A 27,071-nucleotide genomic window follows, 5' to 3' on the forward strand; every position below is an offset into this window, starting at 1 on the left:
CTGGTTTACATGGATTCCAGGCCAGCCAGGTAGCCAGGGCTACATAATGAGACCCATTATGTAGGGGATGAAACCCGAGGTAAGTAGTATGAAGGGAAAGCCATTAAGTTAAAAACTACCATATGGAAAACAAGCTTGGTGGTGCAAGCCTGTAATCGTAACACAGGAGGACATGGGACCTGGAGGCTAGCTAGCCTTGGCTACATGAAACCCTATCTTTAAAAATGGAGTAGGGAAAAGTGGTGTGGTGGTGGTGGAAAGGTGTCTCAGCAGTTAAGAAGAGCACTAACTGCTCTTCTAGAGGACCCAGGTTATAGTGGTGGCGCCTCTAACTCCAATTCCTTGGGACACAGCACCATCTTCTGGCCTCCAGGGGCATAACAGTCACACCTAATGCATAGACATGCAGACAAAGCACTCATTCATAACATTTAATTTTCTAAATTTTAAGGGAAGAAATTGTCATATACAACAAACACGATGTTTTCAAAACAAAACATTTTATTTGACAACAAACCCCTCACCCACCCACCCACACCCACCCACCCACCCACCCACCCACCCACGCACCCTGGCTTGTTGTGACACCTATGACTTTAGATTGCCTTATGGTGGTCATTCATGCTAAGCAGCATTTTTTTAGTCAAAAAGAAGTTCTGCATTCCACATCAGTTCACAAAAGTCCAAGTGTCTTCCGTGTGTTTTCGTATAGAGCTCTTGAGCTCTTGGGGAGATGGCGCCACTGTCTTTAACAATAGATTTGTTTACAAGTTCATTTATGTAACCAAAGCAGATGACGATAAGATGCTCTTTTTTTTTTTGTTTTTGCTTAATCTGTAGTGATCGCAGAAACTGTGAAAGGAAGGCTTTTAGTTATTGTTTTCTTTGCACTTTCCAGAAATGTAGCCCCCATCCCTACCCATACAAAGGGATATTAACTGAGTCCAGCTGATCCCACAAATCAAAAGCTAACATTAGTAACACTTTAGCTGTGTCTGCCCAATTTAGTTTTAATGAAAACAAAGAAAAAACTCCCAGACCTCTTCAACCTGGCTCCGTCTACTCTTTTCTTTTTCTGTTTCCTTCCCCATTTGTAGATGTTAACGTTGGCTTGCCAAGCAAAGTACAGTCTAGATACTTTAAAGTATGTATGGGCTGCAATGACTAAGCCCTTCTTACAGCAAATTGTGACTTCAGCTTTAAGGCAACTTGGATAAAGAGGTCACATTGATTAAATTAATATATTTCATCCCTATTTAACTCAAGACTTAGCTGATAGCCATTTAGATGAAAATATTATATTTTCAGGAACATTGACCAAATTGATACCTCTTCTCAACATTGTTTAGTTATTGGAACTGCATTCAAGTAAAAGCAGTCCCAGTCTAGGTTCCAGAAAGCAGTGATGTTCTTCAGACCAACGAAGAACAGGTGAGCTGCTCTCTAGACGGAGCTGTGACCTTTTCCTTCACTCTTCCTCCTGTCCCACCCTCTGTGAGTGAAAACAAAACAGAAAAGGTCAGAGCGCTCAGTCCTCCTTGTAGAAGGCATTTGTTTTCCGAGTTCTTTTGATAGTCTTTCTTTCCAATTTTCTGATTGTTTCCAATTTTATTATTCTCAAATTTCATGCAAGCATGTTCAAATTTTGTTATTTTCATCCACTGGCATTATTTTACCACAGCAAGCCGCCTTGAGTACATGGGGTTTGTTTGTTTGTTTGTTTGTTTGTTTACAGTAAGAACATTTGTACAATTACTGCATGCTATCTGACTCTATGAAAGAGACCTATTCAGGCAGTTTATATGCTTTGGCATGTTTAAAAGGTAAAAAGCTGAAGACAGGCCAAATTTGCAAATGTATTTCAAAGCCTGCTGCAGCTCAAGAATGGGTTGTTTCCCCGGGGATAATACTAAGGAAACTGAAGTTGGGGAACGAAGTGGCTGTCGACCTCCTGACCAGTAGTGGTCACGGTCATAGGTAAATTAAGTCATGGGCTAGAACATTGTTTCTTTGAGTAGAGGGCTCGCAACTTTAGGAGCAGACTTACTACAAAACCCAGCTTCCTGTTCATTGTAGTGCCAGAGAAGAGATAGGGGTGAGGAGTTAAACTACATGTTAACTTGGGGACTGAGTCGTGCCACTACCCAAAAAGCAGGCCCCTAAGTTCAGCAGTTCCCTGGGAGGGAATGCCTATTTGTTTCTTTTTTTCCAGGTCTCAGGAGCCAAATGAAGGTCCTAGAAGAGCATTATATGCAAATACTTGTAAAATAGATGAATAAATGAAGAAAATGAATGAATAGTAATATTCCTCCTATATTCTAACCTGAGCCAATTAAAAAGCAAGTTGCATTCAGTCTAGAAAATGTTGGAGCCAGCCTCTTTAATAAAGAGCATCACTCTGCTTTTCAAGGCATCTGTACGTCACACTAAGTGCCTTTTGGAACACGTGTGTTTCATTTAGCATCCAGTAGGATCTTTTGCAATGTGTATAATTCAAGAAATAGAGAACCTCTTTTATTCCCATTCTACCAAGCATGTCCATGAGAAGGCGATCTATTTATTTAACTCTCCTTCTCACTATCTTGAGTTTGTTTTTTTCAGCTAAAGTTAGAGTTGTAGTCTCATGTGTTACTGCTGTCTCAGAAGCTACTGAGACAAAGTATACTTTGGGTTCTGTCCTTTAAGTGTCTTCATTCTTTTCAGTACTTAGGATTGCACTTTATTCACACTGAAGACCTTATTAAGTATGATGAGTGTGAAAGTATTTTCTTATTGTCATCTCCTTGACTCTGAGCCAGGCAACGAGCAAATGAGTACCTCTGGAATCACTGGTTCATCTTGATTCTCCTTTGAAACACTTTAAGTGTAAGAAAAGGAGAATGTGTAACTAATGAATTAAAGGACAGACTTGAAGTCCCCTTATCCTGACTTTAAACTAGGCCAATGAGCAAACGACCTTCGGAGCTTCCTTAGTTAGGGATGTCTCCATTTTACGTTGAATAAATCTTGGCCTTCATTTGATTTTCAGAATCTCTAGGTCAAGTCAGTGGGTCTTCTAGACCAGACCTATTTAACTAATACTTCAAGTATAGCACCGCCAAGCAAACAGCCACTAAAATACTATTTACTCAGTAATCAGATACATTCTATAGGCTGGGCATGGCCACACATCTGTAATCTCAGCACTTGAGAGGCTGTGACAGGAGATTCACCAATTAGAACCAGCCTGGGCTGTGCAATAAGGCCATGTCTTGGTGTCTCCTCTTCAGCTATGATTGGTGATCTGTGCTGCCCTTTATACTAGGTCCACCTTACGTTTTAGCTTTAGGACCTAGATCAGCACATTCTATATAAACAATGTCTTAGCTATTACAATTTGAATGTCAAATGTCCTCCAGAGCTCATATTCTGGATGCTTGGTCCTCAGTCAGTACTGGGGTTTTGGGAGGTTCTGGACCACATCAAGTATGTAGGCATCTGATGCTCTGGCCCCTTCCTGCCCTTCTGTTCCCTGATATCCATGCTCTGTGGAACTACCTGACTCTGGCCCTTTCTTTTCACACCTTTACTGGCCGTGGAGTTCTAATTCATCTCCAGCAGCAGTATTCAACATTTAAGAAACTGGATGGAAAAAGCAAAGAAAACTTTTTTTTTTTCCATCTCTTCAATCAAGCAAGCAGGGAAGTATCCTTCTAGACAGGATAGTCCACTTAGCTCAACATTTAGCACACTGCCTTATACAAATCCATTTTTTCATTTCATCACTGAAGTTAAGTATGGTTGTGGTCTCGATCTCACACGTCCTGTGAGTACTTCATGAGAGAACGCAATCTTTGCTTGCACAGCACCATAGCACAGTAAAATGCATATACTAGGTGATAAGTTTTAGCCATGATGAAACTCAGAAAGTTATCATTGTCCACAGATGAAGCCAACAGTTATGTCCTGGCTTTATAGAACTGCAGACTTCACGTTCCACATGAATCTCTGTTGTGAGTAATAATAATGCCAATGAATTTTTGTATTCCCAGTGTCTTGGGATAAAAGCAAATAATTGACTACTGGGCATGTATGGCAGCTTACAAATTATAAATTAAACTTGCACGTAATTTCTTTAGATACATGGGGCACTAGGGATGCTGTTTTTGCATCTCAGTGCCTAGCAAGGGCACTGTTTATAATAAATAATTGCCATCCAGTCTTGCATTCATTGATGCTGAATGCCTCATGTTCACAGTGTTCCACAGTTACTTATTTGCTTTATTTGCACAGTATAATAAATGTGACAGAATTTTAAAAGGCTAGAAGTTGGCACCAAGTAAGAAAATGAATTGTTACGTTTATATGGTGCCCCAACGTTCATGAAATGCCAGCATAGAGGCTGGAGAGATGGCTCAGTGGTTAAGAGTACCGACTGCTCTTCCAGAGGTCCTGATTTCAATTCCCAGCAACCACATGGTGGCTCACAACCATCTCTTTGTGATGAGATTCTGGTGCCCTCTTCTGGCCTGCAGGGATACGTGCAGGCAGAACACAGAGTACATAATAAATAAATAAATCTTTTTTTAAAAAAATGCCAACATACACATTAACATTACTCTCAGCTTTGGGCACAATGAATTGTAAGTCTGTGTATCTCTCCAGTGCCCGTAAGAGAGACTATATCATATATAAACAATCAATATTGTTATATTCACTCAACAGGCATTTAACCACTTAGTTTCCTGAGATTTATCCACTGTGTTCCAAGGCCAGCCTCAAATGTCTGGGCTCAAGTGGTCCCGCTGCTTCAGCTGCCTGAACTCAAAGCATATGCTACCACACCCAGATTGCTAACTATTTATACTATTCTTGTCATTGAAGACCAAGAATACAATGAGAATTTTGTAGAGACCGTGCCTATTTTATAGGCCGTTTTTTATTTCTATAGAAAATATGTAATGTCTTACACTTCTGTAGTGCTTTCTAGCTAAGAAAGCACACATGACCATAACATTCTCCTCTGTTACCTGGACAAATGTTCTTGTATTAGCTTGCCTCGTCACTAAAGTCTTGACAGATTAAATAAATTAAGCATTATCTCATTCATTGTAAGTAAATAGTATAGAATGTAAACATTCATATTTCATGGCAGAGTTACTCAAGAACTGCAGACTTCATAAAGTTCCACATGAATCTCTGCTGTGAGTAATAATAATGCCAATGAATTTTTGTATTCCCAGTGTCTTGGGATAAAAGCAAATAATTGACTACTGGGCATGTATGGCAGCTTACAAATTATAAATTAAACTTGCACGTAATTTCTTTAGATACATGGGGCACTAGGGATGCTGTTTTTGCATCTCAGTGCCTAGCAAGGGCACTGTTTATAATAAATAATTGCCATCCAGTCTTGCATTCATTGATGCTGAATGCCTCATGTTCACAGTGTTCCACAGTTACTTATTTGCTTTATTTGCACAGTATAATAAATGTGACAGAATTTTAAAAGGCTAGAAGTTGGCACCAAGTAAGAAAATGAATTGTTACGTTTATATGGTGCCCCAAATTTCATGAAATGCCAGCATAGCGGCTGGAGAGATGGCTCAGTGGTTAAGAGTACCGACTGCTCTTCCAGAGGTCCTGATTTCAATTCCCAGCAACCACATGGTGGCTCACAACCATCTCTTTGTGATGAGATTTTGGCGCCCTCTTCTGGCCTGCAGGGATACGTGCAGGCAGAACACTGTATACATAATAAACAAATCTTTTTTTTTTTTAAATGCCAACATACACATTAACATTATGCCCAGCTGATCTTGTATTTCATGGACCTAGCACGTAATACCTCACACGGAGGAGGTAGGTAGTTTTCACTCATTCATGCACATGGACTACTGTAGCTGTATAGTGCTTTAGTTTACAAAGCACTTTACTATGTTCTTTCTTAAATTTTAGTTCTGTGCTAAAATGTCCCCCTTTGTTAGCCCTGGTGCTGAGCATGGTATTTTGCAAATTATAAGGTGATCATAATAAGATAATCACATTATTTGTGGCATATTTTGTAGTTTAAAATTGGTTTCCATGTGTTTTCTTTTCTGCTGCCTGGTATAATGCATTTTACTGAAAATCACCAAAGCAGTAAAAACATTGGCCTTAAGGATATGGATTATTTTTCATTCAAGCCATATTATGTTTATATATTTTTTACAAAGCATGTTTTTACTCGTTATTCCTACAGCAGTCTTTGTATCCATAGCACATAGACCAGTAGAATGCATTTACTAAGTAATATACATTCATTCAACACTAACTTAGAAGTTTTAGTGTGCTTTATGGTTTACAAAGTGTATTTATGTTTTCATGTTACCTGGTAACATCATCCTGTTACCCGGAAGTGACCACAATTAAGTATCACATCCTTAGTATTCAGCACAAAGATAGATAGATATAGAGAAGGAAATTACTGTTATTCAGACATATTCTCTGGCATCTATATCAAGGCTTGGGCCAGTCCAGGCAATAGGCCAATGAGGGATTCTTACCTCCTGAAAAGGTTTTTTTTTTTTTTTCTTTTTAAAAGAATATGCAACTGAGACCAACAGCCCACAAAGCCTCAGGTATTTACAGTCTGAGTTCTTAAAAGAAAAACTCAACTCATTTCCCACTATTAACTATGCGTGGTTGCCAGTGTGCTATGGGCATGTTCCTTTTTTTCTCCGGTGTTGTATCAGTCATTGAAAGTCAAGTTCCCTCTTAAAGGGGGAGAAGGGGGCACAAGAACCATGAAGCCTGCTAGTCAGTCCCAAATTCTCTCCTCATTTAATCCTAAAGGAGGGTGTTAAACCCGGGAGTAGATTCAGTGAAATGCACCAAATTACTTGGCCACTACAATGAGCAGGGAGTTCAGACCTCAGTCTGTCTGTCCCAAACCTAATCACTGTTCCCATTATTAGAAATTCCATACCCTGCTCACCTAAGCCCAAAGAAGGAAGGTGATCCTGGCTGGTGCTTCTCAGAGGTTGGCACACTTGCATATTACTTGTCTAATTCTTCTCATTGGTCTGGAGCATGTCTTCATAGTTTCTCTAGACAGCCTGATATTGTTTTCCCCAATAGTCTGATGCTCCTTTCTCATAGCCTAGGACTTCTGAGTTAGGGAGGATGGAAGTACAGTATCTGTCTGTATGGATGCTTGCTCCTAGGGGAATAGCAAAAGTCAGACTAGATACCACTGGCTGGATTTTGTTCTCTCTCTCAAGTGGAGCAGATGTGAAGAGAAATGGAAGTTTTAAAACACAAACATTTAACAAATGGCTAAAATCAGCTTTAAAACAGATTAACGACCGACCCGTGCACAATACTGTCAATCTTTAGCTTGTTCCTTTACGGCAAAGGACAACATTGAAAAGTACATCTCAAGCGAAGCTGGCGCAAATGGAAATCTAAGAGACAGAAGAGGGTGCTGAAAATGTCCAAGAGAAGGAAGGGGATTTAACAGTACGAACGTTAGTGGGAGGGTCTCATCTTCAGCTTTCCCCTGGTCTTAGGATTCTGTCCCTCCAGAGTTTCAGGCTATAGGCCTCCAACTTCTACCCTTTATCTCTTAGGCCTTATGTCCACATAGGCTGGAGTCCTTAGTTATTAGGCTTGGACTTATCTCAGGCTGTGTCTTATGACGCAGGTCTCACTTCTTAGACTTCCCATGGGTCCTGTAGAAACAGCCCCTCTCCTTTGGGCTGTCAGCATTCTGTCCATCCAGTTTAAGACACGAACCTTCCAGCCAGTTCAGATAAGCCTTCTGTGTGTCTTGGTCCTTAAGTCACAAGTCACAAAACATCTGTCTTCCACTTTGGGCCTTTACATGTGTTCATTTCAGATCTACTTCAGTCCTGACCGGAGTGCTGTTTTTGTCTTGGATTATTTCGCAGGGCAGTCTGGCATGAGGTGACACTCTGCACCTATTGGAAGGGGCTAGGAAGACCCTCTATCACACATCACGCGCGCGCGCACGCACACACACACACACACACACACACACACACACACACACACACACACACAAAGAAATATCCAAGAGAGGATTACATTAGAGTAAGAGAGAGAGACACACACAGACTCGTAAAGAGTAGAGTAGAAAGAGAAAGAAAGAAGCATAAGCAAGCACAGCGCAATGGAGTAATGCTGAGATCAGAACTCACAAACAGCAAAGACACAGCTACAAAGACGGAAAAGAGAGAAAAGAGCCCAAGGCAGAAAGGAGGTGTAAGAAAGAGAAGCATGTGCTAAGGACAGAAACAGCAGAAAGAAAAATGGGAAATGTTGAGTCAACGGGCTGACAAACAGATCACACAGAAAAAAACAAGTGAGGTGAGCACAAAGAAAGCAGAGGGATGCGTGCAACGTGGGACCCAAAGGGGAGTCATAGAAGGCAGAAGGAGTGAAAGGAGAGCTAAGAGAAAGAGCAAGCAGAGAGAAAAACAGACCAAGACGAGGCACAGATCACACAGGCGCCAGAGGAGAAAACCAGACAAAGCTCAAAGCTCTACAAGGAAGAAAGTAGCCGAGAAACACGGGACCACGGAAGACACACCATAGACACAGAAGGAGGAGACACACCATAGACACAGAAGGAAGAGACACACCATAGACACACCATAGACACAGAAGGAGGAGACACACCATAGACACAGAAGGAGGAGACACACCATAGACACAGAAGGAGGAGACACACCATAGACACAGAAGGAGGAGGAGACACTTGAGAAGACACACCATAGACACAGAAGGAGGAGGAGACACTTGAAGAGACACACCATAGACACAGAAGGAGGAGGAGACACTTGAGTAGACACACCATAGACACAGAAGGAGGAGGAGACACTTGAGGAGACACACCATAGACACAGAAGGAGGAGGAGACACTTGAGGAGACACACCATAGACACAGAAGGAAGAGGAGACACTTGAAGAGACACACCATAGACACAGAAGGAAGAGGAGACACTTGAAGAGACACACCATAGACACAGAAGGAAGAGGAGACACTTGAGTAGACACACCATAGACACAGAAGGAGGAGGAGACACTTGAGGAGACACACCATAGACACAGAAGGAAGAGGAGACACTTGAAGAGACACACCATAGACACAGAAGGAAGAGGAGACACTTGAGGAGACACACCATAGACACAGAAGGAAGAGGAGACACTTGAGGAGACACACCATAGACACAGAAGGAAGAGGAGACACTTGAGGAGACACACCATAGACACAGAAGGAGGAGGAGACACTTGAGGAGACACACCATAGACACAGAAGGAGGAGGAGACACTTGAGGAGACACACCATAGACACAGAAGGAAGAGGAGACACTTGAGGAGACACACCATAGACACAGAAGGAGGAGGAGACACACCATAGACACAGAAGGAGGAGGAGACACTTGAGGAGACACACCATAGACACAGAAGGAGGAGGAGACACTTGAGGAGACACACCATAGACACAGAAGGAGGAGGAGACACACCATAGACACAGAAGGAGGAGGAGACACTTGAGGAGACACACCATAGACACAGAAGGAGGAGGAGACACTTGAGGAGACACACCATAGACACAGAAGGAGGAGGAGACACACCATAGACACAGAAGGAGGAGGAGACACTTGAGGAGACACACCATAGACACAGAAGGAGGAGGAGACACACCATAGACACAGAAGGAGGAGGAGACACTTGAGGAGACACACCATAGACACAGAAGGAGGAGGAGACACTTGAGGAGACACACCATAGACACAGAAGGAGGAGGAGACACACCATAGACACAGAAGGAAGAGGAGACACTTGAGGAGACACACCATAGACACAGAAGGAGGAGGAGACACTTGAGGAGACATAGACATCAAGCAAAGAAGGAAGACATACAGAAGAAGGAAGGAAGACATACAAAGCAAGGGAGAGGAAGGAAAGAAGACATACAAAGCAAGGGAGAGGAAGGAAAGAAGACATACAAAGCAAGGGAGAGGAAGGAAGGAAGATGTACAAGGCAAGGAAGAAATAGAAACATCTAAGAAAAATTAGACACACAAAGCAAGGAACAAACAGATACACTGAAGAAGAATTAGACACACAAAGCAAGGAAGAAATAGATGCACAAAACAATGAAGACACACAACCCAATACACACTTACAATTGAAAGCAAGCAAAGCCCAACAAGAAGAGGAGAAGAAAAACCTGAGACAGGGAAGGGGGGAAAGTGCCATTAGTACAGGAAGTGATTCGTGTACCAGTACTACCTGTACTACTGCCTACAGTCCATCACAATTGCCTACTGTGCTAAGGCAGATGCTCTTCTGCTTATATGCATACGTTTTTTCACATGGAATCAAAGAAGCATGTTAGCTCTGCTCACCACTGAAGGTTTGCACTCACTTAACTAACGTTGTACCAATTGACTTCATTATGCAAGTCCAGGGCATACGTTTTACTTGCCAGACACTATATTAAGCACTTTGAATTCATGATTTCACCTGACCTTCACAATTAGCCAAGTCTTACCAGAAACGAAATTGGCCAAGGTTGTACAACTAAGGAGTAGCAAATTTAAACACAGCATCAACACCGCTTAGCATTCTGTTACATGGATTTGCTAATTTCCATAAACGCCAAATGCCACAGGTGGCTGCATATTTTAATTGGCAGCTTCACTTTCCCCATCTAGTTAAGAAAACAGGCTTGGTATTTACATCCTGCACCATTATAATGGCTGCTTCAGGATTTAGGTTTCTCTTTGCACTAAATCTTGAAACCCAACTGTTTAATTCTCACAGATGGAGCAGAAAACAAATCCTTTCAGAAGAAAGCAAACTATTTAAGGCTCTCCAACATTTAAGCCTCTAAAAATGGCAGAGCACCAACTCAAAAGACAGCTAGAGGCTGTATCCCTCTGCGACGCAACTGGTGAGCAGACTACAGCTGGAGTTGCTGCTGTGAACCCAGTTCATAATATGGAAGCCTGATAGCTCCAGTGTCCTTGGGTCATAAAGCTGACTTCCTTTCCTGTGTTCACATTTTGTGATCCCTCCAAAGACCCAGCTTTCTGTGCTGCTTTGAGGAAGGATGATGATTTAGGAGATGGAGCTACCAAGAACAAAAGAAGCTGTGTGAATGTCAGGAAGGAAGTACTAGAGGGTCCTGGTTCTTTAAATTCTGCCGGATAATAGATACTTCTGTGTCATTTTCAGCCAGGTTTCTATTTGTAGTTAGAGGCATTCATCACCATTAATATTAGCATAAAAAGATAAGCTACTGACCGTATATTCTATCCCACCGGTAGCACAATGAATCTTGAGGTATGTAAACAGCTGGTAAAGTTCTCCTACAGAGCTCCCAGGGAGGCTTTGAGAACTAGATGAAACAGAATGACTTGCTCGTGAAGTCAGTGCCACTACTGTGGCGGCAGCTTTTCTCCTAGAAGAAAGAAAGACCCACGTGCACAGTTTAGTTTCAGTTCTCTATTACACTGTGCAGGTCTATGCTACATATCCACTTTCACAGCCTTCCACCAAGATGCTTCCCTGGTAGTCAGGAAGCTGTTCTTATCAAAATAGACACAGGAAAATGATAACTAGAACTCAAGTATGAGGCTGGAGAGATGGCCCAGTGGTTAAGAGCACTGGCTGCTCTTGCAGAGGTGCTGAGTTCAATTCCCAGCCAGGACATGGTGGCGTATAACCACTTATAATGGGATCTGATGCCCTCTTGTGGCATGTACGTGTACATGCAGACAGAGCACTCATACATTAAAAAATTAAAAACAAAACAAAGCATAACTCAAGTAAAAGGCTGACTACAGGGGCTGGAGAGATGGCCCAGTGGTTAAGAGCACTGACTACTCTTCCTGAGGACTCAGGTTCAATTCCCAGTACCCACACGGCAGCTCACAACTCTTAACTCCAAGATCTAACACCCTCACACAGACATACATGCAGGCAAAACACCAATGTACATTAAATAAGAATAAATAAATTAGTAAAAAATATTTTTGAAAAAGGTTGACTACAATAGGAAACAAGGTGAAAATTAAATTATTTATCACAGTCAGAGTTAGGGTTCAATTCCCAGCAACCACATAGTGGCGTATAACCACTTACAATGGGATCTGATGCCCTCTTGTGGCATGTAAGTGTACACACAGACAGAGCACTCATACATCAAAAAATAAATTAAAAACAAAACAAAGCATAACTCAAGTAAAAAGGCTGACTACACGGGCTGGAGAGATGGCCCAGTGGTTAAGAGCACTGGCTGCTGTTGCAGAGGTGCTGAGTTCAATTCCCAGCCAGGACATGGTGGCTCACAACCATCTATAGTAGGATCTGATGCCCTCTTGTGGCATGTAAGTGTACATGCAGACAGAGCACTCATACATTTAAAAAAAAAATTAAAACTCAAAAGGCTGACTACAGGGGAAAACAAGATCAAAATTAATTATCTATTACACTGTCCCAACAAACTTACCTATTTTGATGTAGGGTGGCTGTCTTTGACTCTTTATCTTCCTTGCTGGGTTCAGCAAAGTGTCGCACTAAAACCCCCTGGGCTAGGGCTGTTGCCCAGTGTTGGTGAGCTATTCCCCTGGAGGATCCTCATGCCCCATCTCCACCTAGGGATCGTCAAAGGGAGTAGGTCACCATCACTGCAAAGCAACAAGCCCATACTTCTGGGGGAAGATCTGGAAAAGAGGTGAAAGAAAAAAACAATTCTTGAAATCAAGTACATTAGGAAATCTGCTTCATTGTGTAGTACCCAGCACTTGGGTTAATCATGTAGACTTTTTGTTGGTGGTGGTTGGTGGTATGGCTCGGAGGGTAGACTCTTACAGATTTGTAGATCTTTATGGTATTGACTTAGGGACATGAGAATTGTCCCATCTGAGCTCCTTTTTGCCTTAATTTTCTATTGTCTACCCATGAGTAATCCTTTAGATTATAGATTGGTTAAGCCCTTGTACATTTATCATCAAATACACTGGGGAGTTGAAACCAGTGGAAGGAGGAGCCAAGCTTTATCAACCAAGTAGGCTATGAAGCCACTTAGAAAACACTCCATCCAGATCCCCTGAGTTTTTTGAGAATTCTCCGTCATGCGGGTAAGGTGACCTGCTGACGTCCCACACAACCTAAGTCAGAAGCTCCTTTATTAGTAAAAGGGGGACCTGTAGGTCCCTGGCCCCTGTTTTGGGTAACTGTTGCCTTGCTTGCTGACCTTGACCTTGATATCCTCCCTATGCTAATTCCCTCCTGGGTTTCTCCCTCCTGAATGCTTAAGGGAAGTTCCTTGTCTGTGTATCCTGCTTAATGGGTGTAAGAGCTTAGATGCAAGATTGTAAAACATCGGTAGCAAACTTCGGCCCTCCGGGGTTCTCCCATTGTGCTGTAAGCCTGTATTTAAGACTTCCTCCCTCCTTCAATAAACCGCATTTGGCATTTAAAAAAAAAAAAGAAAGTTTTTAAAAAAGAGTATGGAGGCCGGGCAGTGGTAGTGCACGCCTTAATCCCAGCACTCGGGAGGCAGAGCCAGGAGGATCTCTGTGAGTTCGAGGCCAGCCTGGTCTACAGAGCGAGATCTAGGACAGGCACCAAAACTACACAGAGAAACCCTGTCTCAGAAACGCACCCCCCCCCAAAAAAAAAAGAATATGGAGAGAAAAACAGGGTGACTTTGTCTGTGTTACAGCAACTGCCTAGAATGTTCAGGACGCTTCCATTCCAAACACAATATGATGATGATAGGGGGTGGGGTGGCTTAGTGCTAAAGTGCTTGCCTAGCATCCCTAGTTTCCATCGCCAGCACCACAAAATAGTAACAGTAATAATAATGGTGTGGAGGGTGTCATTCAGTGGTACCTGCCTAGCATGTGCAAGATTCTGGATACCATCCCCAACATCACAAAAGGATGATGACGATGATGATGGTGGGGATGTAGCTCAGAAATTTGCCTAGTTTCCTGGTTGATCTTAACTGTCAACTTGAAACAGCCTAGAGTCACCTGGAGGAGAAGCCTCAATTAAGGAACTGTCTTTTATCTTTTGGTCAGTGGGCATGTCCACGAGGAATTATCTCGATTAATAAATGATGCAAGAGAGGATAGCCCACTGCAGGTGGCACAATCCCTGGGTAGGTGGTCCTGGGCTGTATAAAATAGCTAGAAAAAGCCAGAAAATAAGCCCGAATGGTTTCTGCTTCAGGTCCCTGCCTTGAGTTCCTACCCTGACTTCCCTCAATGATGAACTGTGCCCTTAAGTGTAAGATGTAATAAACCCCTTCGACTCCTAAAAAAAAAAAGTGTCTAGTGACATTCATACTCAAATTGTTTTTATTACTTCTTTTACCTTCGGATACTAAGCGAAGGGGTCGTAATTAGGGGAGCTTTTCTGTCCTCTTCCTAAAAGTTTCTGTTTAGAAATGGGTAGGCCTTGCACAATCGAGTTAGTTTGTACAGATGAGCTACTTAAACAGCTAAAAGTGTCTTTATAATTAGCATGGGTTTTGTTTACTTGAGCGAATATTTTAAAGTGTTTGAAATGACTGTTTCTGCTGGGAATCAAAACGGTCTCTTGAAAATCTGTTAGGAGAGAGTTTTGAAAAGGGCTTAGTGCAGCTAAGACTGCTGTAGTCACCTTAGACTCATTCCAAAAAAGATATCCCATCTTTATTATCCTCTACTCCTTTACTGGGAGGTGTGGCAGCTATGGAGATCAATGTGGATGTTTGCAAGCTCTTAGTAGGGACTTGGGCCAGAGCTGAGTTAAGCTCTGTACCCCCAAAATGGGCAATTTTCTTCTTGATAATTTCCTGAATGTATGTATGTATGTAAAATTAATCAAGAAGAATGACCTAAGACAGGCACGGTCTATCTGAGGGGCCAGAGGGGCCCTTTATTATATCAAGAAGGCAGAGTTGTGGAGGCCCACAAATGTTTCCTAGTGAGAGCTGAGCTTGCTTCACCCAGCAGGATGGCTTGACCATGTGCATGGTCACAAGGTGATTGGAAGGGTCTGCACTTGGCTGAGCTAGGGGAGGTCTTTTGCTCCACCCCTTGGCATTCCTATAAATAACCCTTTAGAAGAGACAGAAAGGGCCGGTGGGTAATGATCCAGGCCCTCCTGAGGCTATCCTGTGTTTCTATCTGTTTCTCTCCCCTCTATTCTTCTATCTAATATCTCTATTCCTCTCTCCTTACGAGTACCTTGTCGTAAAATGTGGGAGCCAGTCGCCCAGCTGGGCTCCCACACTTGCCCTCAACCCATCCCTTCTCTTGTCCTCTGCTGCTTCATATAGATTCTTTGTGCCAGTGTTTGGGCCTTACGGAGTTCAGGCAAGTAGCAACTATGCAGTCCAGGCTTCCATAGGCCACTAAGCTATTCAGGTAGCCTACCTTTAGAAGCCGTCTTCTTGGAAGACATGACATGGACCCTGAGTTGACTTTTGATACAATTATGCTTTCCTGTGCACCAGGGGTTGTATTACACCAGGACACTTTTCCCCAAAATTGTACTGTGTTTAAATTTATTGGTAATAAACAGCCTGGCATCAGACTCCCCAAAGTTTGATCAACATTGGCAAATCAAAAAAAAAAAAAAAAAAAGAAAGAAAAGAATTCTCCGTCCTGTTGCCTCTGACTTCTCTGAGAAGTGTTCTTTTAAAACTAAGCAATCCGGCCTGGAGAGATGGCTCAGAGGTTAAGAGCACCGACTGCTCTTCCAGAGGTCCTGAGTTAAATTCCCAGCACCCACATGGTGGCTCACAACCATCTGTAATGAGATCTGGCAACCTCTTCTGTATACATAATAAATAAATAAATCTTTAAAAAAAAAAACTGAGCGATCCACGTTAATCAAAGTGCCTGTCACCTGGTTGTGGGGCATCTCCCTCTTTTAATTTGTGCTTTAAGTAACACTGTGCTGGAACACCGCCGAAATGAATAGAATTGTGTTTTGCTCAATCCTTGTGGTGCGTCTCTAGCAAGTGGTGTAGCATCGCACCTCCAGAGTTGGAGGATATTCAGAGAAACCAGAATTGTGACAGGCCTAGAAAATGTCATTTGTGAGAACAGCTACATCCACTCTATCAAATCCAGAAGGCCAGGACCTCGCCGCCTTCACAGGCCACCCTTCCTCTGGTGCTCTGTCTTTTAGGCATTTCCAAACAACTGTTAGAGATCCAGTGTTGTCTTAGAATGGTGGGAACAATTCCGAGGCAAGTGTCTTCACTGGCTAACTGACTATGCATGAGAGGAGGTGTGCTGTATTGACTTGCCTCTCTCTCTCCTTCCCTGACGAAACGGAGATCACATATGCTTACTACCCTCACCACCTCAGCGGAGCCTATCTCAGCATAACGGAGACAGACCAAGTACATGGTAGACGGTGAAAATGGTGTAGGAATTGCTGCTTCTGCTTTTACAAGAAAGAACTCTTAAAACCAGACAGAGGGCGGTGGTGGCGCACGCCTTTAATCCCAGCACTCAGGAGGCAGAGGCAGGCGGATCTCTGTGAGTTCGAGGCCAGCCTGGGCTATAGAGTGAGTTCCAGTGTGGGGCGTTTACCCACCAACCCCACAGCTCCCCAGAGTTTTCTTGAGTGTGAGCAGCAGGAAATATTAGATAGAAGGATTTATTTCGGAGAATCTTGCGGAGATAAACAGAAAATAAAGGACAGCCTCGAGAGGGCCTGGAACCTATTCCAACGGGCCCGACTGTCTCTGCCCCAGGGTTTTTATAGAGACGCCAAGGGGTGGAGCAAAAGACCTCCTCCCCCAGCACAGCCAAGTGCAGACCATCTCAGACACCTGCACTCAGGCCCGTGGTCCTAATCATCCTCTATGCGGACCTGCTGGGTAAAGCCACAAGGAACCCGAGAATGGGCTCCCACATTCCAGGAAAGGTGCAAAGCTACACAGAGAAACCCTGTGTCGAAAAACTTAAAAAAAAAAAAAAAACAGACAGAAACCCAAGAATAGGAACTCTCCAAAGTACCTTTTTCTCCATGTGGCCTGCAAGTTATTTGCTCAGATTAGCTAGGCTTGTCCGGAGTCTCAAAAGGAAAGACCTGAATTTGAATGAAACCAGTATCAGCTGCTGGCAATCCTAGAGTCTCATGCTGGGATTGTCCCTGTGAAGAAAGACAAGGCTTTCATTAGCTGACAAAAACTCTTGAGAAAAACCCAAATGGTAAAAGAAAACAACAAATGTCTAGGAATTAGAACCTGACATATTAGACCCTTAAAAGGCAGAGATTATCTCAATCAACCAAGTCATCAACTCCAACTCAGTACTCACCTTTGGATGCTGTCTGGAATTCATCCCTCTAAAACCAGGCCATCTTCTTGAGTTGGGGCACAAAACCAACTCCAAATTCATCCCTGGAAAACAAATTCCAATGATAGTTATACCCTTATACCAAAAGATAATTTGATTCGTAGCAATACAGTATTCATGTGCACAGACTAGTGTTTCTTGAATCGGGATGGTAAGAACTGGGGAGTTGTAGGTATGTTTTCATGAATCCCCCATGTTCTAAGAGTTGTGAAAAGTCTTTGAAATTGAAAAACATGTTTACGTTTCAAAGACCTTTTTCATTTCTTTTCCTTTTTTTGTTTGTTTGTTTTTGTTTTTTAATGGGCTTTCTCATTACGTTTTGTTTAAACTTAAGTAACAAAGTTCCCTGATAAACTACACCAATATAGCCATCTTCCCTAGGAGTGAGCCGGTGGACTAAGGGCAAGGGGAGACAGAACAGGCTCACTAGACTGGGCGGGCAGGATGCAGGCTGGGCAGTGGCTAGAATACAGGGCAGTGCACGTGCAGAGGCCCGGTCTGCTTTTGCCACAGGGCTTTGTACAATCAGCCAGCAGAATCCGCTGCTTTCACTTCCCACCCCTTAGTGAAGGTATGGTTCATAAGCACCTTCTTATCTACTGGGGTCTTTGTCTACAAATTTCTGCAAGTCTGGAACGAGCCATTGGACAGTTTGGGAGAAAACTCATTCTTAATGTAGTAGTCCAGGCAGCTTGAAGACAGTGGCTGACTGGCGCTTTCCATTCCATGATTGCTGACAGTGAGGGCTAGATCAGGGGACAATTTGGTGGGACTCTCTCTACTTTCTACCAAATATGGCCTCCAGATCCTTAGTTTTGTGGCGTAGCACCTCCTGATGGACATCTCTACCAGGGACAAACTCCTTCTCCAGATGCCCTACTAAATGAAGCAGTAGGTGCCTTATGGTGCCATTGGGGTCACAGTACCAGGCTGCTTTGAAGGAATTGGCCCCAATCAATGAGCGGCCTGCTCACACAACCTGATCTCTCTTTTGAATAGGGGACTGACCATTGGTAACGGTGCTTTTGATTGTGAATAGCAGCAGCAGCAGCAGCAGCACCAGCTTCCTCTGAGAACTGGACTCAAACCAGTTCTAACCTCTATTTCAGTCCATAGGGGGCAGGCTGCAAGCTCTGGGAACCTCAGCAAGCCTGGGTGTAGGCGTGGCCAGGGACGCTAGGTTGAGACCGCAATCTAGCTTCAGCTGGTTTTTAGAGTCAGTGCTCTAACCACATTCTTTAGAATCTTCTTTGAAAAGAAGGTTCATTCAAAAGCATTACTTGTACTTATTTGAAAAACAATGCCATGGCACTTTTTTCCCACGGGATTCAATACCACTGTATTCTCCCCTAGTCAGCCAGACTATGGGAAGCAGTTGGAAGGTGGGAAAATCATTTGCATCCCATGGGGCAGAAGAAAACAAATGCAAAAAGTTGAAGTGTTATGGACCAGGATGTTTTTCCAGCTGGACCTTGTCCAACAGCAGGAATAAGTGGCAGTTTTTTTTTAATTTAAAGTACTGTTGACAAACTTGGGGAGGGGGTAGGAGTAATGGCACATGCCTTTATTCCCAGCACTACAAAGGCAGCACTACAAAAGCAGTGCAGCGCCGGGTGGTGGTGGTGGGCGGTGGTGGTGCACGCCTTTAATCCCAGCACTCGGGAGGCAGAGGCAGGCGGATCTCTGAGTTCGAGGCCAGTTTGCTCTACAGAGCAAGATCCAGGAAAGGCGCAAAGCTACACAAAGAAACCCTGTCTCGAAAAACCAAAAAAACAAAACAAAAAAAAAAGGGGGGGGGAGCACAGTGCAGCACAGTCTTCCCTTGTATCCAAGGCAGTGCTCTGCTTAGTAGGCAGCCCTCTAAATGAGGGCAGAGGCAGGCTCGGGCAGCAGAGGCAGGTGGATCTCGAGTTTGAAGCTAGCCTGGTCTATAGAGCTCCAGGACAACCTGGAGAAACCCTGTCTCAAAAAAACAAAATTAATTAATGAATGATGAATGAATAATTTTTTAAAAGATTTATTTATTGGGAGTGGGAGGAGGGGGGGGGTCTGTGGATAGCATGAGGAGTAGAAAATTCCTTAAAAAAGAAAGAAAAAAAGAATTGAAATAATCAACCACTAATAATATGTATTTACCTAAAAAAAAAAGATTTATTTATTATGTATACAGTTCCGCCTGTATATCCACTTGCAGGCCACAAGAGGACACCAGAACATTATAGATGGTTGTGAGCCACCATACAGTTGTTGGGAATAGAACTCAGGACGGCTGGAAGAGCAGCCAATGCTCTTAGCCCTGAGCCATCTCTCCAGCGCCCTGAATGAATTAATTTTAAAAAATGTGGGGAGGAGAAGGGTGCATACTACTACAGCATACGGTAGACCATAGCAAGGTTTGCTCATGAAACTTATTCTTCTCCATTGCCCTTTTGGGAAAACAACTGCAACTAAAGTTACCTCTGATCTGTATAACCCATTGTCATCTGTTCTGGGACAGAAATGCAGTAAAAATGGTTGAAAGAGCCAAATTATCAAATTTATATCCCCAATCCCTAAATTTAATTCCCAAGCCCAAGCTTCTGGGACTCAGTGACCATCCCTTGCCATCACTGGCATATAGCCAAATGTAATGGCTGGGTCCTTTACTCTTAATATCTTTCCATGCCTCCAAGAGGTAGAAACAGGTGGCATTCAAATCTGCATCAAGGGTGCAAAGTAGTCACTTTAAGAAGTCATGACCTTCCAACCCCAGTAGGCTTCCTAAAGTACTTATAATTTACACGAGACAATACTTGGCCATCATTTCCTAAAATGGTTTCAAGTGTGTTTATAGTACATTAAGTCTTCAACAACACAAGCATTTCAGGGGAGGAATTATGCTTCTCACTTCAGTGTACCCTGGCATAGGGCTGGGTACACAATATTAACTCTGCAACCTCATTGGCATACGTATGCATCGTGCACAAGTTGAGAAGAGCTAGCAACTGAGTCCCTCTGACTTTTCGGTGGGTGGCACATAAGAGAAAAAGTCGAATGGGAAAGATTGCTTAGTTGCTACAAGGTAGTACTTACTGTAGTCTGAAACAGCTCGTCTATACTGTAGCTGTCTGAAGAGCCGAAGTTCAATCTGGATCGTGAACTGGGTGGATTTCTTGACATCCTTCTCAGAAAAATGGTATCTTTTTTTTTTTTTTTTCAGTAACTTTGAAGAATTGCTGTTGTGATGCCTGTTTTCATCAGCAATGTCACATTAAAAACGCAGCAGCGGGCTGGCAAGATGGCTCAGAGGATAAAGGCACGTGCTGCCAAACCTGACGATCTGAGTTTGATCGCCAGGACCCACAAGATAGATAGAAAAACTAGTTCCCATTGCTCTCTGGTCACCATGTGAACACATGTACAGATACTCGAGTGCACACACACACAGCCACATTCACACACAATAGTTAAAAACCAAAGACCAGAAAGCTTAAATACTCGGCGGCTGCAAAACCCTCTTCTTTTCTTACTAGGTAGAGCTCTCTCTTTGAAGTATACTCTCAAAAGACTCATTAGATCTTGGCCTATATGTTTTAACATGCAAGTGGGTTAAACAGGCTCCATCATTTTAAGGTTCCCACTTTAGGGTGTTTTTTTTTTTTTTTTTTTTAAGCTACTTCAAATTATTGCCAGAATTTAATGGCAGATAATAGTGAATTAATCAAATGTGGTGAGCTAGAATTTTCAAAGGCAACTTAACATTGTCTCTCATTTCATCCATTCACAGCCACCGTTTTAAAATAAGTAGGGGCTGGTGTTCAGTGTCGGACCAAATTTCAAGATTAGAGAGTTTGGTCATTTTCCTAAAAGATAATGACACTAAAGGTCACACAAAGGTTGATTTTTGTTTTTAAACTGGTAGTACAGACCAAACAGACATGCTGTTCTTAAGCATTCCAGTCTACAATTGCTTTGATGGTACTGGAACAGCAACAGAGTGATCTGTCCACAGACTCACCACCCTCAGGAAATGAGAGACACTGCTGGTCATCAGATATATAATAGAAATGGATATTTTTACTTCAGAAAAGCTAATGATCACACAGTCCATTCCACCTGGCCATCCAAATACCTTTCTTAAGGAATCAACCATCAAGAACTTTTCTGGCAGTTGGCACTCTAACAGTAGCAACATACAAAAATGAAGCAAGTTTGCGGTTTTTAAGCAGGCAGTCGGCTCCTGGAGGAACACTGTAAACAAAGTGCTAGCTAATCCTCCTTCTCTGGGAGACAGTTTTCAGTTTGATACTGTATAAGTATCAAACTGTATATATATTTTTCTGTATAAGGAAAGCCCCAAATAAAAGGTGGCAATGCAGCTCCCTGAGCAACTTGCCTGGGATATTTTTGCACAGTAAAGCATTAATAAAGGTAGGCAGGAATGGAATGATTCCTGGCCCTAGAATGTGCCAGCAATTGGAATTGGAGTAATTAAGAAATGCAAGCTAAATAGTGAAGGTTCATCCACCCAGTTTTGGCCTGCTTTTGATATTTAACGTGTATAAATGCATCAAAGTAGTAGGGAGCTCTTGGACAGATGGGCTGCAAAGTGAGACAAGCAATCAATACTGTGTTCATTAATGACACACAAGGTGCTTTGGGCAATTGACAGAATAACGCAGTGGAGGTGTTTCTGTTCGATGGGTAGGGCCAAAGAGAGTGCAACTGAAACATTGCAGCCATAGGAAGCGGGTAACTGATGGCTTCTGGGCTTGCTGACTTGAAGTCAAGAGAAGGCCAGTCAATACTATTCAACAAAGAGGCAGAGGGACAGAGTGACGGAACTGGGGAAAAGGTGCAAAATCTTCAACAACTGGATTGGGAGAATTAGTAGTCCATAATAAGAGTATTCCATGGACAAGGGGCCGGGCAGAGGGGAAACTGTATAAAGTATGAGGTCGTGGCCATTTCGGATTTTGTATACTGGAAATGCAAAGGGGACGGAAATCTGGGTCACTGTTGGGTGTACAAAGCATTGACATATGCAGTATTTTACTTTACTATGCCAATGAGAAACTAAAGGAGGGGATTTGTTCAACATGTCAGAGGAGAAAATAAACCACCAAGAGCTGCCATTGTGCCTATTAATAGTCCCAAAATAAGCCATTGGTCATAGTCACTGCTCTCATTAACAGTCCCAGACATTTTAGATGGATCAGCAGCCCCTGCAGTAATGCAAAGGGAGTATGAGAACATAATATTCTAGGCATTTGTAATTACAAATATGCACATTAACAATTCGGGGGCTTAGTTGGTCAGTATCCCTGATGGTATGCAAAGAGAGTACAGAGGTCCAACTAGTAATCAGTACTCTCGACCACTGACATTGTTGCATTGTAATCATCCAGATGCTGAGGTTATAAACAATTAACCACTCCTCAGCAGCCCCAGTCAAAAGGTAGAAACTTAGGAACCTTTTCTGCCACACAAGTCCATATGTGTAAGCATACATATTAATATAAATATATATAATAAGAGAAGTGCTCAAAAAAAGTTAACATGCCTCTGATGTCAAAGGAGTATAAGGATGTAAATCCTACTCCAAAGGTAAGGATGGACAACTGCATTAATGCACATTGAAGTCCAAATGAACGGCATAGTGTAAAAGCCTCTTTCTGCTTTAAAGCAGAGGAAGAGGGTACAAGGTTTCTGATACAAGAAGTGTTTAGACACTGCATGTGAACTTTCTACTTCCTGCTGAAGGAGATAAGGAAGTGAGTGGGATCCTTTTCTAGTGCACAGGGCAGGAGAAAATGCATATTCATAATAAAACATACAATGCATACTAACAGTCCAAAAGAAGGCAGCCTTGGTTGATCAGCATACCCTGCCATACTGCAAATGAAAGAGTATGACTTTGTCTACTGACAAAGACAAAGGATAATTTCCACTGTATATTAATGGTCCACTACCGGGACCTTGGGAAAACAGTATCCCCTGCAGCAGTGCAAGAGATACAATGGTCCTCAAAGGCTGTGGATAACCGTCCAAATATTTTTATTAAAATGAATGAATCATGTCCCTATTATGTACATTAATGTTCAAGGGACAGAGTGTGGTTAATTAAAACCACACCCTTTATACAATATTAAGATCTTAAAGTAATGGACACTTCTGGGAATCAAAGGCAGTGGAAAGGAGAAGATATCCTTATCCAGTGTCCAGGAAGATGGAGAAGTCAAGAGATTAGTGACCCTTGCTGTACTGCAAAAGGGTCTGAGAGTAAGATCTTATTCAAATGGAATGAGTCATGTGCCATTTATGGCCCACTAATATTCAAGGTGCATGATTGTGGCCATTATAGTTTTATACTTTGACTATTCAAACATAAGGATCTTTGGAGATGTGCATTCCCTGATGAAAGGGAAAGGCATAAGGGTGAGGAATGATTTCCTTCTGTAGCAAACAGAAAAGGACAAATACAATCAGACATTATTAGCAAGCCACAAAATAGGACCTTATAGGTCAACACCACTGCTGTACTTCAAAGTGAGAGTAAAACTGATCCTTCTGAAATTGCCATTATGGACATTAGCAGGTTGAGAAAGCATTAAGTGAGCAGCATATAGTTCCATTAAGTGAAGGACCATTGGCAATATTGGAATCATAAGTTTCAAGAAAGAGACTATAGTGTTAGTGAGCCTCTTTGTTTTGGTACGTACAGGGGTCCTGATCTAAAAGGCGCAGCTGTGGACATAATATGTTCGAGACAATTAACACTGTGCACGTTTACCTTATTAAGGATCTTAATTAAGTACTAGTTAACCTCCTGCCACAATACAAATGAACGGTTAAGGTCTTTACCCAGTGCATACTAACTGCTACAGCAAAATGAAGTATGCACATCACAGCCTGAGAGACTGCAGGCCATGGTGGTAGACACCAATTATGCCAGCACTTGTGAAGTAAAGGCTTGATCCTGAGCTCAAGGCCAGCCTGGGCTATATAAGTAAGTTCTGGGCCAGCCTGGAAATTAAGAACAGAACAGATTGAATCTAAGTTCAAAGGTCTTGCTAAATAAAGAAATGACTGAGTTTGGTTTCTTTATCCAATGCTCAGGAAGAGGGACAAATGCAAATGTGCACATAAAGACAGGCAGAAGTGGTGGCAATGCCCGGAGTTGCAGTAACTGGGACCGAGAAGCAGAAGAACTAAGTGCCAGCCCCGAGCTACATAAAGGTGCTTATTCTCAAACAGCCACAAGGTGGAGCTGTAGCTCCATGGCAGAGTGCTTTACTAGCACGCACAAAACTTAGTTTGATCCCAAGCACAGCCAAAAGACCAGAACAAAGAAGGGGGCCTTGTCAGTTGTCCCCTCACCCCCATTGTCACCCATTGGGGTGTGAGGGTATGGGATCTTGGTTAGTAACAGAGACTTGAGCGACTAGAATTTTGTATATTTGTATAAGAGGCTTTATTTTAGGTAATAAGCACCCTCTTAACGTAAAGCTAAGGTTGTACAAGGACTTTGAGAAAAGGTTCACTTCCTCATCAGGATTATCCACATAAACTGTCCCAGTGCAGAGTTTTCGGCTAAAATCTGAAATAAGGGGAGCTGATGGGACTAGTACACAATACCATGGACAAATGAATTTAAGTCCATCATCAATTTAAAAGATATAACCTGGGGTGATAGCACCCATGATGCCATGCAAACAGGATATAGTGGCCCCCTTAATAGTCAAGGCCCTGAAAACTGGGACTGAGCACCTTAACTGTCTGTTAACAGATTTGTGTCTGCCCCTCTGCTGAACGCAAATGGGGCTGGACTAGCTGGGGTCTAATCCAGTGGATAAATTATGGACAATATGAATTACTCAGTGCAAAGAGTACTCCAGACAGTGTGTGAGACAAGGCTACTGAGCACTGCTCAGAAAGTTGGAACTGTGACTACTGCAGCAATGACAGAATGGTCTTTCCTTCCTTAAAGAAAGGAGATTTAGGAGATGGTACCTTGATGGTAATTCTCTGAAATGAAACTCTTGTTCAGTTGGCGTTTCTTGATTAACATGAGGGACAAGAGTTCTTTGTTATAATACTTTGAGTCCGTGGAGAAGTAGGAAGGACTCTGTGCATTAAGTGAAAATTGTGATTCAGGCAATGAGCATGGAGGGGATAGAGACAGGATAGCTCAGTTTGCCAAGATGAGTTACGGGCACTGCATTTTTAGCACTCAATCAATGAAGATTGGAATGTCTCTAGGGAGAAGAGGCTTGGGTTTGGGGACTGGGGCTGAGGTTGAGAGAATCCGGGCTGTGGCTAGGACTGGCCTGGGGCTGGGGCTAGGACTGGCCTGGGGCTGGGGCTGGGGCAGGGGCAGGGGCATGGGCATGGGCATGGGCATGGGCATTGGCATGGGCATTGGCATGGGCACGGGTGAGGCTGGGGTTGGATTTGGGCAGGGCTGGGTTGGGGCTAGGCCAGGGGCTGAGGCTGTGGCTGTGGCTGTGGCAGGGGCATCAGTGTTTGCGGGGTCTAAGGATGCTACAAAGGCAAGAAACCATAGGAAGTTAAAATGTGGGCATTACTGTTCCAATAGTAAGTCTGATAGAGGACACCAGACCAGTCAAGGCTCCTGCCTGATGATTCAAGTCATTAGTCAATGTAGCATCAAGGGTGGCAATAAAAGCAAAGCCTGGACTGGTATAGATCTTCAAATACTCCTTTGAGATCCAATCACAAAATTAACTTTACATTAACAGTATCTGTGTCATAAGACTCTTAAGAATTTTAAGAGTAGTTCAATAGGTCAGTCTGAAAGAAAGTAAATTTAAGTGCCGAATAATTTGAGTATCATCTGCCAAAAAAGTTAATGAATTTAGAAGAAACTAAAAACTTGAAGGATTCTGAGTGAAAACTCATTAAAGGTAATTAAAATGAACTCTCCAAGTAAACAAAGCTCCTAAATACATTTCTGTAATAATCACTCCAGCTTTAAATTCAAGCACTAGCAAACCACACTATCAGACTTGTTGCTGACATCCAAAACATTTATGTAAATCAAAATTCACCCCTAGCATTAGCCATGGGGTAGATGGTCCTCTGGAGGAAGGTAGGATTCCACGTCTTGGCCAGTGATTTATTTGTGGTCCATTATGACTCTGGCCAGGGTCACCACTGTGCCCACAGCAGGCCTGGAGAACGGCTTAAGATCGCAGGCCTGGAGAACGGCTTAAGATCGCAGGCCTGGAGAACGGCTTAAGATCGCAGGCCTGGAGAACGGCTTAAGATCGCAGTGCTGGCTAAATCCGAGGCCAGGGAGTGAATAGACAATTCTTAGGCCACGGAACCAATACAAAGGAATGGGGTGAGGCTTAGCTTGTACCGCCTTATATAGAGCACTGCAAAAGACCATCTTAGACAAATAGGAGGGCAAATGGATAGGTCAACTGTCTGAAGTGACCTTAGGTACTATCCTCGGAGAGATACTTTAACCTGACCTCATCACTGATTCTCTTCTTTCTTTTAATAGGTGAGGTTTCAATGTGCAACCCACATCGACCTCAACCTCAGGAACCTCCGGCCTCAAGTCTCAGATCGGAACATCATTCAACACCTCAAATGTTAGAATTACAAGCATGTGCTCTCGCACCCGGGTAGACACTTCAAATGACGATGACTAAAGACAGGCGTAAGGTACCAAGGTAACTGAAGTCCTTGCAGGAC

General features: G+C 42.9%; 1 protein-coding gene across 2 annotated transcripts; it reads right to left on the bottom strand.

Annotated features, from left to right (window-relative positions):
- Positions 1-784: 784 nt before the first annotated feature.
- On the bottom strand, positions 785-20,995 carry LOC128107933 (uncharacterized). Of its 2 annotated transcripts, XR_008217251.1 has the most exons (7): positions 20,439-20,995; positions 17,328-17,410; positions 17,025-17,160; positions 12,506-12,719; positions 11,299-11,455; positions 6,956-10,219; positions 785-852 (listed from the first exon to the last, which is right to left on the bottom strand). XR_008217251.1 is itself a non-coding variant. In XM_052734273.1 (6 exons), the coding sequence occupies exon 6, from the start codon at positions 9,773-9,775 to the stop codon at positions 8,525-8,527; it is 1,251 nt and encodes a 416-aa protein (XP_052590233.1). In that variant the 5' UTR covers positions 9,776-10,219; positions 11,299-11,455; positions 12,506-12,719; positions 17,025-17,160; positions 17,328-17,410; positions 20,439-20,995; the 3' UTR covers positions 785-8,524. The 2 variants fall into 2 exon arrangements, 1 of the variants encoding a protein (XP_052590233.1); XM_052734273.1 differs by having other exon boundaries at positions 785-10,219.
- Positions 20,996-27,071: the final 6,076 nt, after the last annotated feature.

This window comes from Peromyscus californicus, unplaced genomic scaffold (genome assembly GCF_007827085.1).
Source record: "Peromyscus californicus insignis strain IS unplaced genomic scaffold, ASM782708v3 Scaffold_10__1_contigs__length_136768540, whole genome shotgun sequence".
Lineage (NCBI taxonomy): Eukaryota > Metazoa > Chordata > Mammalia > Rodentia > Cricetidae > Peromyscus > Peromyscus californicus.